Below are 14,005 nucleotides of genomic sequence, written 5' to 3' on the forward strand. Positions count from 1 at the left end.
GTGATTTGCAACAATCATTGAAACGAAAAATTGAAATCAAAACCCTAACGGAGCTATTCCACACGCTCAACAACAATCATCACACTTCAGCGGGTTCAGGTTGCGAATTCGAGCGCGAAAAGCGCGACCGGTTTCGGATTGTTTCAGTTGCCACGGTGCGGTGTGAAGCGGCTAAAATATTAATTGGCACACACAGGAACACAGTAAAAATGGTGCCGCGGGCCGTGTTGCACGTGGGTGATCAAGCATAGTCCAGCGCGCGCGCCGTTACACAATCCTTTTTTTTGGGGTCAAAATGTTTCGTATTCGATTTGCGTGCCCTCCCCGGGGTCCATCCCACAAACTTGTATCGAAACAAATCATCGGCCTTTTTTGCTCTTGGTTTACACATTTTTGCTCCGATTTGCATACCGCCCTTTCGACGGGCTACATGAGCCAGGTTAAAGCGAGCTGTTGGCCACGCTTGAAGGCACTGTTATCCGCACCTCGGGGCGGCCCAATAGGGCCACAAATGAAAATTAAACATACGAGCAGCAGGATCGTGTGCATTAATTTGAACGTTCTGCTCCTCAGTTCCTCAGCATCCGAAGGCCACCGCCAGCGGGTGCGAGCGAAAAAACACCTTTACCCGGGCGAGCACCATCGATGGGCGCAGATTTTGTTTTGCATACTCCGCGCACGTGGCTTCCCCGGGCGTTTCCCTATTGGCTGGATCGGAATCGGTCCGTGAACGTTGCTCTGCTGGCGCAATAACCGTTTTTTTTTTCGCAACCACCATTTTCCGGTTCCATTTTCTCGACTGGATTACAATTTGGATGGTATACAGTTTTTTATACCACCCAAAGCCGGCGCATTTAGTAAACTGGGAGATTATCAAATGGCGGGCAATTCTAGAAATAGTTTCGCCCATAAAACTGTACTGCTGCCGGCCAATGGCGAACGGCGATGTAATCAAGAGCGAAACTCGGTTGAAAAATGTGCGCTTCAAGATCGGAAACGAGCTAGGCTTCGTTGGTGCACCGAAAACTAGTATTAATGCCCCTTTTTTGCTCTCTACATTTGTTTGCGTGGAGAGTTTCCGTTTTAATTATCCCGTTACGGTACGGACTGGAGAGATAACTTTCAAGTATACCTCGTGTTTCGGGCAGTTCATGTCGACTAACACGCGTTCGCTCTAAATCGTCGTAAAAGTACGACTCTTCGCTGGTTCACTGGTTTCCATTAACCGGAATGGGAAAGACTAAGTGGGTCGTTCGTTCCTTTCTACACACCACTTCTAAACGGTCCGTTTGAAAAGGGAGCTCCATTCAACGGGGGTTTCGCTGAAAAGAGCAAAATCAAAGGTCACTGCGATGCGAGAAACACTTTTCAAATTAAACTGCCAATTAAACACCATTCGGTACCTCGCACGGTAGAGAGCATCAAAGCAACACGAAATTTCGTGATACAAATCTGCCGCCCCACCAGTCGGAATCGGACATCTAGGCCGATCTATTGTTCCGAAGGGAGAGACAGAGAGAGAGAACCGGACACAAAGAGGCCCGGACATTGTTTACAGACGTCCGTAAGGGGATTATCCAGGAATCCCATTTCACACTCTCGCAAGCAATCAGAAAGGATTACACGGGGTGCCAAGGAGTGTTTTACGGCGGTATGGCCCGGCGGCGCCCTGGTCTGTATCGTCCCTTTTTTCATTAAACTCCTCCAACGTGCTGGTATCCCCCACTTCCTTTTGACTCCTTCTCGGTCCGTCCGCTATCCCGGATGCCCGGGGTTCTCCGGGTTTTTGTTTTCGGCGAGGCAGAAAAGTTAATATTAAGCGTGAGATAACAACGGCAAAGCAAAATATAGTGGCCCCCGCCACTGCCACCGGTGGCTGCAGCCTTCTGTTGTTGCCCCGGTGGAGCGTAAAGATGAAGATAATTCGGTTTCGGGGGAACAAGCCGGTCGCTCCGGTTACTTACGGCGCATAACCAGGTATGGCGCCGGCATGTCCGTTGAACGCGATGGTGGGCTGCGGCGGCTGCGGGGCGAAGCGTCCGGGAGGCTGGCCGGCCGGAAGCAGTGCACCGGGTACGGTGGTCGATCTTGCGTTTCCGCCACCAGCGGTGGCAGTACTAGTGCCAGCGCTTCCGCCGTTAGTCAGCGAAGGATGTCGAGTCGCTGGTGTCGTGGTTGCATTTCCGGTCAGCGACATTACGCTGGCCATCGTTTGCTGCGGATGGTGAAAGTGGGCGGCCCCCGGGTGGGCCACGGGCACTGGGTGGTGCTGCTGTTGCAACGCCACCGGATGCGCCGCCAGATGATGATGTGCGGCGAAGCCGGCATGGTGCAGGATCGCCGAACGCGCTCCTGCAGGCAGCGGTGACGTGACAACGACGACGATGATGATGATGATGATGATGACGGTTGGTTATAGGATTGTGCGGTTAAGATGAGTGTGAAAAAGTAAACCAATGTTTTCCGACGCCATCGTGAGGTGTTGATGATGATGATCATGATGATGATGATTGGTTTGGATGTGTGCGTGTTTTATGTTGGATGGTTGTGGTTGAGTTAGAACGAATATGAAACGAAAAAAGAAAAAAACAGAGGAGAAAGCATGTCAGGATTAGGTGCGTTTGAGTGCGTGATTAATGTTGGGTGCATTTGTGGGGTGTTTGGAAAATGCTGTTAGTGAGCTAGCTTTTGATGAGTCATGTGTGCTCAGAATACCACGTTAAAAAACAGGTTAACACAACAACCTGGAAAACGCGTATAAACTTCCTGTTCGTGTTAGCAGCAGCCTTTTTTTGACAGGACGCCCGCTACGAAATTTCAATTTCTGCCCGAGAACTGGAAATGAAATGTTTTGGATGAAATAAGTGAAACGGACGTGAAGAGGTGGGCCGCCAGAGGACGTGGTATTTGCATTCGTCCCGCAGTTTTGTCTGGTTCCGTCCCGGGTAGAGCATATCAACGGAAAGGCTTTCCCGTGTCACAGCAGGGGCTCGGGTTCGTCTTTTCGGTTCGTCAGCCTCGTAATGCGGCACGAAATTCGGTGCCACAGCAAATTCTCATTCCGTTACGTACGCGTGTTTACAGCAGCATCATAATTATCTTTTCATCATATTTTATGATCTCCCGACGGCAGGACGAGTGCCACCCACACACCCATTTCCAGACCTGTGGATGCGGTAACGAAACTGTGACGCATTAACAATGCCCCGTCGGTGAGGTGGGTCCCTGAAAGTGACGGATGGAAATTCGGAGGAAGTCAAATTGAAAATTGAAACGGTGAGTCCACCGGATCAGAGGCCGGCCGTGTACGTCAGAGAAGCGGCCGCGGCGGTTTCGGGGCCTAACCTTTGGGCAACGTGATTGAGCTCTTTGCTGCCATTTCGCAGGATTTGTAGTTCCCGAGGAACCATAAGCCACGAAGCAGGGGGCGCGGTTTTCTGAGGGTTTTATAAAACCTACCAGAAATGCCCGACAAAATGTCGTCATTCATTTTCTTAATCCCACCGGAAAACTTCTTGGAAGGTGGTGGGCACACAAGACCGTGGCGGCCTGTATCGTGTGCTCGCCGCCACGCCTTAGCGCTCCTCTGGGTCCAGGGAGAAGATTTACTTTTCCTGTCCGAAAAGTTAGGGCTAATCTTTTTAGCGTTTGTTTACTGCAAGGATTTCCCCGGTGGCTGGTCGTTTTCGCAAAAGTTGCGCTAACCTTCGCGGGTTAGCGCACTGGCCAGTGCTGGACAACGGCACGATGGCCTCGAGGAGATAGGTGACGACATTTCGTTCAACGACCGCTACAACGAGTCCACGATCAAACGATAGCACGGGCAGGCGTACTGCTGCGCGTAAGGCGGTGGTGATTTAACGATTTGCTGCGAGTTATTAGAGCCGTTATTAAAAATGGCCAACACCCACTGCCGGCCCCCGTGTCCCTTGTGGCTCAGCATTAAGACGAAATTAGCTGTCAGCGAATCTATTTTAATGACGTTGAGCAAACTAATTTAAAGTTCCCGCTTTTGGGGGCCTGCTGGCTTTGGGAGCTGCTTCCGGCGAGCGTGTCCCGTCGGAAGCTAATTGAACTTGCGTGTTACACGGTGTTGGTGTTTAATTTTTAATGGGTTTTAACGTTGACCGGATGTAACATTGCGGCCATCTCCGATGGAGACGCCTGGTGGCTCACCGGTCGCTTTACACCCGAATTGCATTTTCTTAAAGAGTCACAGTAGGTGTTGAAGCATTTGACAGACAGCCTTTTGAAGATGTGGCAGCGGGCGAGCGAAGTTTAATTACAACGGACACCTGCTGGTTTCTCATCCGGTGACCACAAGGCGCTCGAAGAAAGCAACGTCATGCTGTGTGCATGCCATTTCCAAGCAAGAACCAGGAAACTCTCGCACACAAGACGGATGGTGCTGTGGGAAATGGTTCCATTTGCATCGCAGCATGCTCTTTCTGAAAGCACCACTGTCCGTCTTTCTCGCTCGTTACGGTGTAGTGTTCGCTTCATAAATTTTAAACAATGGTGGCCATTTTTTCTCATTTGTCCACAGCCAGCATACTGTTTGCTGGCTCCCTTTGGACACTTCCTGGGTGGTGGTTGCGTTGTGAACGCCCATTACATGATGTGGAACTGTACCCCAAACCGAAGTCGCTTGGTTTATGGACAGTGGAGATGGAAGATGGAAGATTAGGCGGAATCCGGCAGAATGGCTGTTTTTTTCGACGAGGAACGCAACGCAGAGAACAGCCAATTTTCTCGAGTGATCGACGACGTGACCGACCGGTGATACCGACCTTCTTCTCTGCGCGGCTGCTGCGGCTCGCTGGGCGGCCTGCGCTATGAGAATGGGTGACGTGGCGGCGGGAAGTTGCGTGGCGGCCGCCGCTGCGGCGGCTTGATTCGACGAGGCCGCCGCGGCGGCTGCGGCTGCTGCAGCGTGAGCGGCCGATGGAGTGGCAGCGGCTAGTGCTGCCGTGGGTGTTGCTCCGACGGTAGTGGCCGCGGTGGCCGCCCCTAACCAGGGCCACGTGGCGAGCGGTAGACGGTAACCTGTGTCAAAATGTGAACAATTTTTCGCAACCCTTCATTAACGCTAAGCCATTTAATTTTTCCTTTCAATTTGCCTGCGGTTAACATTTTATGAAATGCATGAAGAGCTACAGTAAAACGTGGGAATTTAGTTAAAGTCTTACCTTCGGGCCACGGAACACAAACGGCGGCTATTGTTGATACCGCGCGCATTGGATGATGGATGTACAGCAGTGTCGTCAGAACAACGGTACCGTTTCGTTGTGTTGCGAGGAGTAAAATTCAACAATTAACGACAAGATCGAACGGAGAAAAGGAGAGAGAGTTGGAGAAAAGGACAATAGCACATTAGTATGATGTTTACAAAAATTAGGACGATATCAGAGAGCTACGCGATCGCAATCACAGGAAGACATTTTGAACATGGTTTGGACATTGATGGTTTGATGGCAACAAGATGGCATGAGGGGCTATATAACGAGGACACCGTGGGAGGTTTCGCGATTTTTTTAACCTCATCCAGGACGAAGGACATTGGGACGAAAGAAGGCAACAGGAATACGGAAGGTTATCTGGTGCGGCAACATACACTGATACACGGAAGCAACGGATTGCAGAAAGCCACTAAAAAGCCCGTCAGCGCGGGTCCGTGCAATGTGAGGCCCTGAACTGTGAACACGATTCAATTCGATAACGAAAGCAATTTTGATGTACAGCCAAAGTCTGTAAACTTCAAAACGAACATAAGGATTTTTCATAAACCAAGAGGCATGGCACGGGACGCTGTTTGGTAGCATGCCGGAGCGACAAGACGGATGACGTCCGCGTGTTAAGCGCTACCGTTAACGATGATCGCTGTCGCGTGTCAACCGCCATGAAAGTGACACTGCAGTCGATAGCAGCGACCTAAGCCAGCTGCTATCCGTCCGAAATCATCGAGAAGCCCAACAGTGTCAAGAACCACTGTCGGAACGAAACGAATGGAACCGATAGATAGAAGGATTTCGTGATTGATAGCGATCAATTCATTAACGACAACTGCTACCGTATCTATCGTATTGCATGGCATGAGGATTTAGTGAAACGTAAAGACATAACTCCATTATTACGAAAGAACACGTGTTTCTTCTTCTTTTCGTTGTGGAAATATTTGAATATTACAACGACAATTGCTGAAACCAACATGCCGGGTGACGTTAAACGGACCGAAAACAAAGTAATCGAATAATTTGTTCAATTTTGACTATTCGCGCATGATGCGACAGCGCAAGCATAGCATGACAGCAACAAAACAACAATGAAAGCTTAGAGTGGCTATACGATTGCAAAATATGTCAAATTTCCGGACAAACGGTGTGTCACAGTTGTGTGGTCATTTAATTTCCCGTTATGACTACGTCCTTAGTGAAACATTGTAACGTGCAAAACAAAGCGTACAGTTTTTACAGTTAATCGCTAATGACTATTCTATTGATGACCGGTGGTAAGATATGCCGTCCCTAACACTTTGTTTTAGTTCTCCAAACCCCGATTATACACTAAGTATTTGCGGCAGTCGAAAGTTCTACAGTAGGAACGCTGAAAATCGTGAGACTTGCGAGAGGGTTTTAGGAGCAACAGCAACAGCAACATTAGACATGCAACAATGGCTCAAAATGGTGGCTTTTTCGTGGCTGCTCGTGACTACAATAGCACTACTTCCTTCTACAACACTCACTGGGAACATTGGGGCAGGTATGTGTGCAATGGTGAGTAAGGGGCGAAGGATGGAACGAATAGATTCATGACACACACGACACACGTTAGCTACATTTTGGCAGGAATCAACATGCACGGGCTTCAACATTCTAGGAAAGTGACGGTATGTTTGTTTGGGTTAGACAACAAGCCAAGCACGTGTGAGTTTATTTATTGGAGGTTTGCTCACCCAGTGACGGGGCCGAGACTGCGCCTTGTTTCGTCAGAAACACTGCCCGCACCAATACAAACATTCACACAACAACATAAACGAAGAAAGGATGGTAAGTCGTGTGGCATCGGAGGCATTTATCGCGATGTTATCAGCACATTGTTTTGTGTGGGGTTTTCGTTTGGTGTACACCGCATCATGATAATGTCAACAAATGCGAAAGTTATCATGTAGGGTTACAGATTAAATTTCGGTCAGATTCCGATTGTAATCAGCATTTTAGATCGTGTCCAAAACCGATAGATTTCGTTTGAGTGATAAGAGGGAAGATTTGTTTTAAGAAACACCACATACGTTGCGAAGAGAAGAGAATATAAAGAGAAAAAAGAAAGAGAAAAATATATATGTAAAATCAGTAATTGTAGCAACATCTTCAACACACTTCGGTTATTACGCAGGTTTAGAGATATAGGTACAGTAAGTTTGTTATAGGAGGAGTTTTGTTTGGTGAGTTATCTAACATTTACTCATGGTTTGTTCGAAAAGCAGAAAAGCGATGGAGTAAAATAATATTAGTTAATACAAAAGTTCACATGAGCAACAACAAATTAGGGTTCCACTTAGGCTGTATCAATTCATCAGCCAAACGCTGTGACGTTCAAATCTTATAATTTATTATTTTTCTTTGCTATTTGCCTCTCTAAAGAAGTAACGAAGCCAACACAAAAAGAAACCTATAGCCCGTGGATGGATCGAACGTTAGCTCCCCGGCTTGAAATGAACAGTGAACCACTCATTATTGAACTTCACTAGGGCAAGAGAACCAAACTAGAAACGTTTCGTCAGACAGGCAAACTGAAGGAAGGTCAGAAACATGCAAAAACCGTGGACAGTATCAGAAGGAATCCAAAACATAACAGACCGAGAAAATGGTGGGCAACAGAACGAGTGTTGGAAAAGTGTGGTAAAGCGCCAGTTAGGTAGGAAGAACACAGTTCTGCGAAAGTGGCTACACTCTAAACAGCTCTAAACAGTAGAAGGAGAGGTGAGATCGGGAAAAGGAAGAAGTAAATAAAATGGTTAAATAACTTACCGCTTGACACAGCAGGAGCTTTTTTACTTTGAACTCGTGCGGTTGCATTATTGACCTACAGTTTTACAGCATACGCACACACAGGGGATGCACGGATTTTGTGGCATTTTTGGTGGTGTGATTTGCGTATTGTTTTTTTTCATTGTTTTTCGTTTTGAGGTGTGTGAAATAGTTTCGGTTTGCGGTTTGCATGTATTGCATTATTCGGTTTTTGAATTCGGAGACAATTCAAAAACGACGGGAGAGGAAAAAAGAAAAAATATATAAGGATTAAATGCAATCAAATAGCGAGATATGTTGAGAGACAGACAGACAGACAGACAGAGAGAGAGAGAAATAGAGAGAGATAGAGAGAGAGAAAGAGAGAGAGAGAGAGAGAGATAGTAGACAGAAGATAAAGAAAGAATGTTTGACAGAGAACTGTTCGGTTAAATGTGATAACGCAAGGCGACAAAACTTTGTCTCGTACTGATACACTGTAATAGGTTCGTTTCTTCGTTTCTCTTCAATAATCGTCATGCAACACACGGTCCGGGGACAAGAGTGTCGAAATACGGCCGATTTGCAACTCAACCTATGTTCTGGCTGCAATCGAACCCTACCCTTCATCATTATTTACAATCAACGTTTCAACAATACATTCGCTAGAACGCGCTCTCGTTTCTGACAGTTTTACATCTTTTGTGGATTGAAAAAAGTTGCAAAAATCGCTGGCCATTTAGGTCACACCGTTTTTCCGCTGCAAATTGGGCGCTCATCGACGGAACACCGTCGCAAAGCAACCTCAGCATCGGTTGCTGTGGTTACGCGTCGAATGTAATTGGCCTGATATTTCGCTGTGTAAATTATGGCGTTTATATGCTCATTGCCGCCACCGCGCTACGCTTCGCTGGAGTTCGTTTATTCGGAATGTGAAAATCGGGAAAATGCGCAGAACGAAAATTAATGAAGATATTTATTGCACCTACACGGATTCGGAGCAGTGCGGTGCGGTTCCTGGTTGGCAGTTTTACTGCCCTTTGAAGCGTGGTGTGTGCAAAGGGTGAGCCCAATTATAGCCCTCAGTTAACCAGGCAGACCAACGCGTTTATTAAAGGTTTTACAGACGGTACAGGGATTGGTGGATTAAACGTTTTCACTATTTAAATAAAGAACGATTGGGGGAAGTACTCAAAACGTGTGATAAATTGTGTAGCATCTGGACGTCCCATAATCAACGTCTCGGGTGCTGAAAAGTTAGTCGCACATTGTCCATTCGATTTTTTTTTATTTCCCGAGCTCTTTAAGGAAGACGGAGAAATGGTAAAGGAAAAAGCCGTGCGATCGAAATCAGTGTGTATGCCCCGCGGACAGTGTCCTATCGGTTTGCCGGCCAGGCCATTTTGGCGCACTTCACCTCGTGCTCTTTAATTTTCCAGATTCTGCCTTTCGTAGGGGGGCGAATTTGGGCGAACAGCAACCCCCAAACTGGTTACCCCAGGCAACCGGCCAGCCGGCCAGCAAACGGGCGCCCGGACGTGGCCAGGGGGACTTCATCTTTCTGCGCTCTCTGTGCTCACCGAGATGGCATCATTTTTTAATTAAACGTCACTCGTTCGGGATTTTCCGTGGCCTTTGGGCAGGGCCACGGGCCTCCTTGCGGTTGTATTATCTTTTCACGTCACGTTTTTAATTATTCCCGACCGCCGCCCGGGAGAGTGTTTTGCTCCTGCTGCTCTGCTGACTGACTGTGGCGCAGAAAGCCTCCTGGTTTTTGTTGTCTTGTACCCTCCGAAGTAATGTCACATTAATAATTGGTTTTTGATAGTATCGAGTTTTGGGGAGGGGGAAAGAACTACGATTATTAGTCCGCAGCTGCAGCTGGCGCAACGTGGTGTGCAACTCTTTGCTATGAGCTATGCAAAATTATCAACGCAAAAAAAAAAAAACGAAACCGAAACATTTGCACGTTTCGTATTAATCGGCATCGGAGGGTCTGGTGTGGTCAGATAAGCAAGACTGCACAGCCCGGTGATTGGAAAATGGGGAACAAATTTGCATTTTGGCCCTCCGTGTGTCTGCCAAAGTTTCGTCGCCTCGGCTGTGTGGACGGAAGCTTGGCCACGGTGTGGTTTCGTCGCTATCGTATAAAATATGCAACAATTGAATCAGTCCTTTTTGGCAGACACGCCATCGGGCGGGACTCCGAAAATGGAAAACGCCAAAGTCGGGGATTTATTTAGACGATTTTTTGTATCTATGCCGCGCGGCGGAGAACAACGACGGATTGGCGTTATCGGAACGGAGCAAAAATCGGCGGTGTATTGACTTGGTACACCGTGAACCGTGGCAGAAAAAGTTGGGCGTTTGAAAAAAGGAAGTCACTCCACAGAGAAATACACGATCATGTGAACATATTGGATGGTTGCCGCATTGTCCCAAAAAAGGCCCCGACGAAACACGAGAGACAATCCCCGGCAAGTACCAGCCCAACTACTTTTTTGCACAAACTCATCCCGGCGGGACGTCAATCCAACGATGCTCACAGGTTCGGGGGGCCGCCATCGCCATCGCGACACGACGGTTTTGCGGAAGCGGAACGCCCTCGTTGACGATCGAACGGAAAACACCAACAGGCGGACAGAAGACGAACGCCCCGGCCCTCGGGTTGGATTAAGCACGTTCACCGGTGCAGAAACACACGCGGGGCAGGGACGCGAGAAAAAATGCATTTCCATTCGAAAAGTGGCCACGCGGCCACTCTACTCTCCCGAGGGCGACGGTGAAAAGTGGATAAAAGCTGGTCTTTGGTCGGGTGATTTGTAACCCTGCCACGTGCGCAATGGCGCGAAGGTGTTTTTTTCCTCTTCTGGCTCTAGTAAACGGTTTTCGGTTCAGCGGATCATAGATCGCATCGGAGGCAGCGTGCCGGAGGTCGCTGTGCGCTCGCTGTAAGGCGAAAGCTTTCAAATCAGCCCCACTCAGCCCTCGGCTTTGGAAGGGATGATAGTGCGCCCCTTAACGTTGATCCTCCCAAACGGGCCGCCCGTCGGCAAGGTGAGATTGAGGACCGGGAGTATCCTTAAAGTGAGACCAGTGGGATCCGGGTGGAGAGTAGTATGTAAAAAAGACGCCAAAACCATCGAACCGGAAAAAGGATATTTTTTTAAAGCCATCGTACCAGTTTGTAGCAGCCGCGCCATGATGTGGTCGAAACGGAGAGGAGGGCTCTCACTCGCGCACTCCGTTATTAGCACAGTCGGGAAAGTCGGGATAACAGAGTCACTGTTGGTTCCTTTCGCCAGGGCGCCATTATGGCGTCCGTGGCGAGCTGCGCCAGGGAACGGATTTATCGGATAGCGATAAATCTTGAGTTGATTTTTCCAAATGGCACACATAAGCTCCGTGAAACTCCAGTGCCCCCGGTGGTGGTGCACCAACCCGGTGGTGCAGGAGGAGATATAAATCGAAAGCTCAATGATGCTTCCCGGTACCAGTTCTCCGGTTGGTGGGAGATTTGTTGCTTGCTGGCCGGCCGACTGGCTGGCTGGCTGGCTGGCTGGAAGTGGCCGAGATTTTCCGGAGCACACCCGTTCCCGAAGAAAACACTTTTTTCTCTACCCCGATGTTGTTACGATGTAGCGCGTTTCGCGGTGGCCACCGGCACTGGCGAGCGCCGAGCGTTTCCGTGACAGCGATTGATGGCGATGGACGGCGTTAGGAACATTTGTGATGCCACAAAATCGGAAAAAGAACGCAGGCAACCATTTCGCTGGGTCTGGCGCTGATCTGTGGCCAGGCCAAACGTCGATCGCCGGACTCTAAAGTAGTGAGTTATGAGACCATTCGGTGTGTTTCGTGCTTTTCAATCGGGCAGAGGCCAAATTGTTCTCCGAAGGCGTACCAAAAATTGGGCACATACATCTTTGGCCAGCCCGGCCACACCGAGGGTGGCATGATCGTGTGGGATTACTTTACGCTGTGCCGAACAAGCAAATGCCCTCTCTACCCAGCTTAACCGGCTTATTTATGAGACAGCCACCTCGAACTGAAGTCTCGAGCCCTCAAGCAGAGGCTTTTGGAAATGTTGTGAATGAGACTTTGGAAGATTCATTTGACCGCAGCGCGCAAGCTCCGGAACTGAAGAAAGTGAGAACAATTATATTATTTTGCAATGCAATCTGTAGAAAGCACTCTTCACACGCTGTCGTTAGAATGGTGTCCAAGGATTTGCGAAATTCAGGACACAGAATTCAATCAACTCTTCTGCCCGTTTGATTATACAGTCGTCTGCGTCTGCGGTCCTCTGCTGCCCGACCCGACTGATGAAATACCAGATTAATTTCCTCTCCACTGTGCCTTGAGAAGAGCCGACGCCGGGCACAAGAAGCGGAGCAGTGCTTCGAGAAAACTTAATTTACCACATCCGGTTCGAGCTTCTTGTGTTCGGGTTGTTCCGTAGCGCTACGGGGGTAGATTGAAAATTGTATCGCAAATGAAGCAAAACAATCTGTTTCTCCGCCAGGGCCGATTGCTTAATTAAACTGGCCATGTTAGCACTGGCCCGACACTCGGCCCGGGGATTTCGTTCGATCGAAAGTACGACTGCAGTGTGTTGGGCTTCTCCGATTCAGCCTCATTCACTCTGCTTCGTTGCCTATACTGTAACTTATGTTCCGGTAGTAACTCTGAAGCAATACAGAAAGGTTAATAAGGGTACCAGTGAAAGATTTAAAATGGAATTCGTTTTGTTTTCGACACTCTGACTTTGCCTCGGGAGCCGTATTGCATGACACATTATTGAGAGGAGAGAAAGAAAAGAGAAATTAGTTCGCCACTTCGGGGGCGCCTTTTTAATAAACAAAAACAAATGGCGGGTAGAACCGGCAAGAATCTAATTATTGGCCGTTATTGTACTCTCATTGATCCTGCACCGAATACTTCTGGAATGGTTGAAAGGACCCACGAGCACCACGCCGATCGCACGGGGTGCGACCGTGGGGAAAAATCGTAGCTTTTCGGGGGAGTTAAAAAAGTGAAAACTTGAGGACAGATTTACGGGGTAGCAATTTTAAGAGAGAGACAGAGAGAGAGAGAAAGAAAAACAGGAATTGGTGTTGCATCGCGCGTAGAGTGAAACGAAAGAAATGAAACCTACCACACGAAAGTTCCCACTCCTGCCACGTGACGTACGTGTGTCTGTATGTGTGTGCTGTGGTGGCCATTTTTACGAACTGCCATTGCTTTTCTCGGTTCGGTGCTATTGCCGCGCCACCAGCACCACTCCACCACTACCCTCACCGTGCAGGCTTTCGTTGTCCTGAGGCTAATTACCATTGCCGGGTCCCATTACCAGTTCTCTGTTTGGGCGTTCTGTGTTTCAGATTGTGTTCCGATGGAAACTAGAACTGTTTTCATCGCTGGGCGAGTAAGGGACATTTCTTTAGTTGGCAAAGAAAGAAAGAAAAAGAAAACCGGAAACCGATCGTTTCAGCCAGGACCTCCTAGTGCTAATGCTAATCCGCAGATGCTTTGCCGTAAATTTGCTGTTTGGAATATTTTTTCACGTCAACACTAAACAGAGTGAAAGCAAAAAGCGAAAAGCAAAACAATCGGTTACGATCTATGCTGCTGTACTGCTTCTAAGTCTTCTGTTTACTCCTCAAAGGTGGCCGCTTCCTAAAGGGAATCTCTCATGCTTTCCCTGCAGTCTTGTTTAACTAATTCGATGTGTTGGGGATGGAGTATTTCCTCCTTTCTAGCATGCCTTAAAAACAGATACTTCAACGTTTACTACCCACCGGCTGTCACTAGCAAGTGTCTCTGTCTAAATACATCCCTCGAAAGCAATAGTTATGGGTCCGGCACGCTAAGCATTAGATCGGAGCATCGGAAACATACTTTGCCTCGTACATTACGCGTGATCCCTAACACAACAGCTAGTTTCGAGAGAAACAAATACTATTTAGGGAAGTAAGAAAAACCAGAATGTATTAGTA

The 14,005-nt window shown here is 48.3% G+C and overlaps 1 protein-coding gene across 1 annotated transcript in view; it reads right to left on the reverse strand.

Moving 5' to 3' along the window:
• The window catches only part of LOC131215991 (ankyrin repeat and KH domain-containing protein mask), a 128,968-nt gene that overhangs the window by 16,111 nt on the left and 98,852 nt on the right, over window positions 1-14,005 (reverse strand). Inside the window, exons 7-11 of the mRNA XM_058210387.1 lie at window positions 8,028-8,082; window positions 6,953-6,994; window positions 5,190-5,216; window positions 4,787-5,046; window positions 1,965-2,215 (exon numbers count right to left, since the gene is read on the reverse strand). Coding sequence (XP_058066370.1) covers window positions 1,965-2,215; window positions 4,787-5,046; window positions 5,190-5,216; window positions 6,953-6,994; window positions 8,028-8,082 — 635 coding nt within the window. The remainder of the gene's footprint in view (window positions 1-1,964; window positions 2,216-4,786; window positions 5,047-5,189; window positions 5,217-6,952; window positions 6,995-8,027; window positions 8,083-14,005) is intronic.

This window comes from Anopheles bellator, chromosome 1 (genome assembly GCF_943735745.2).
Source record: "Anopheles bellator chromosome 1, idAnoBellAS_SP24_06.2, whole genome shotgun sequence".
NCBI classification, from domain to species: Eukaryota; Metazoa; Arthropoda; class Insecta; order Diptera; family Culicidae; genus Anopheles; species Anopheles bellator.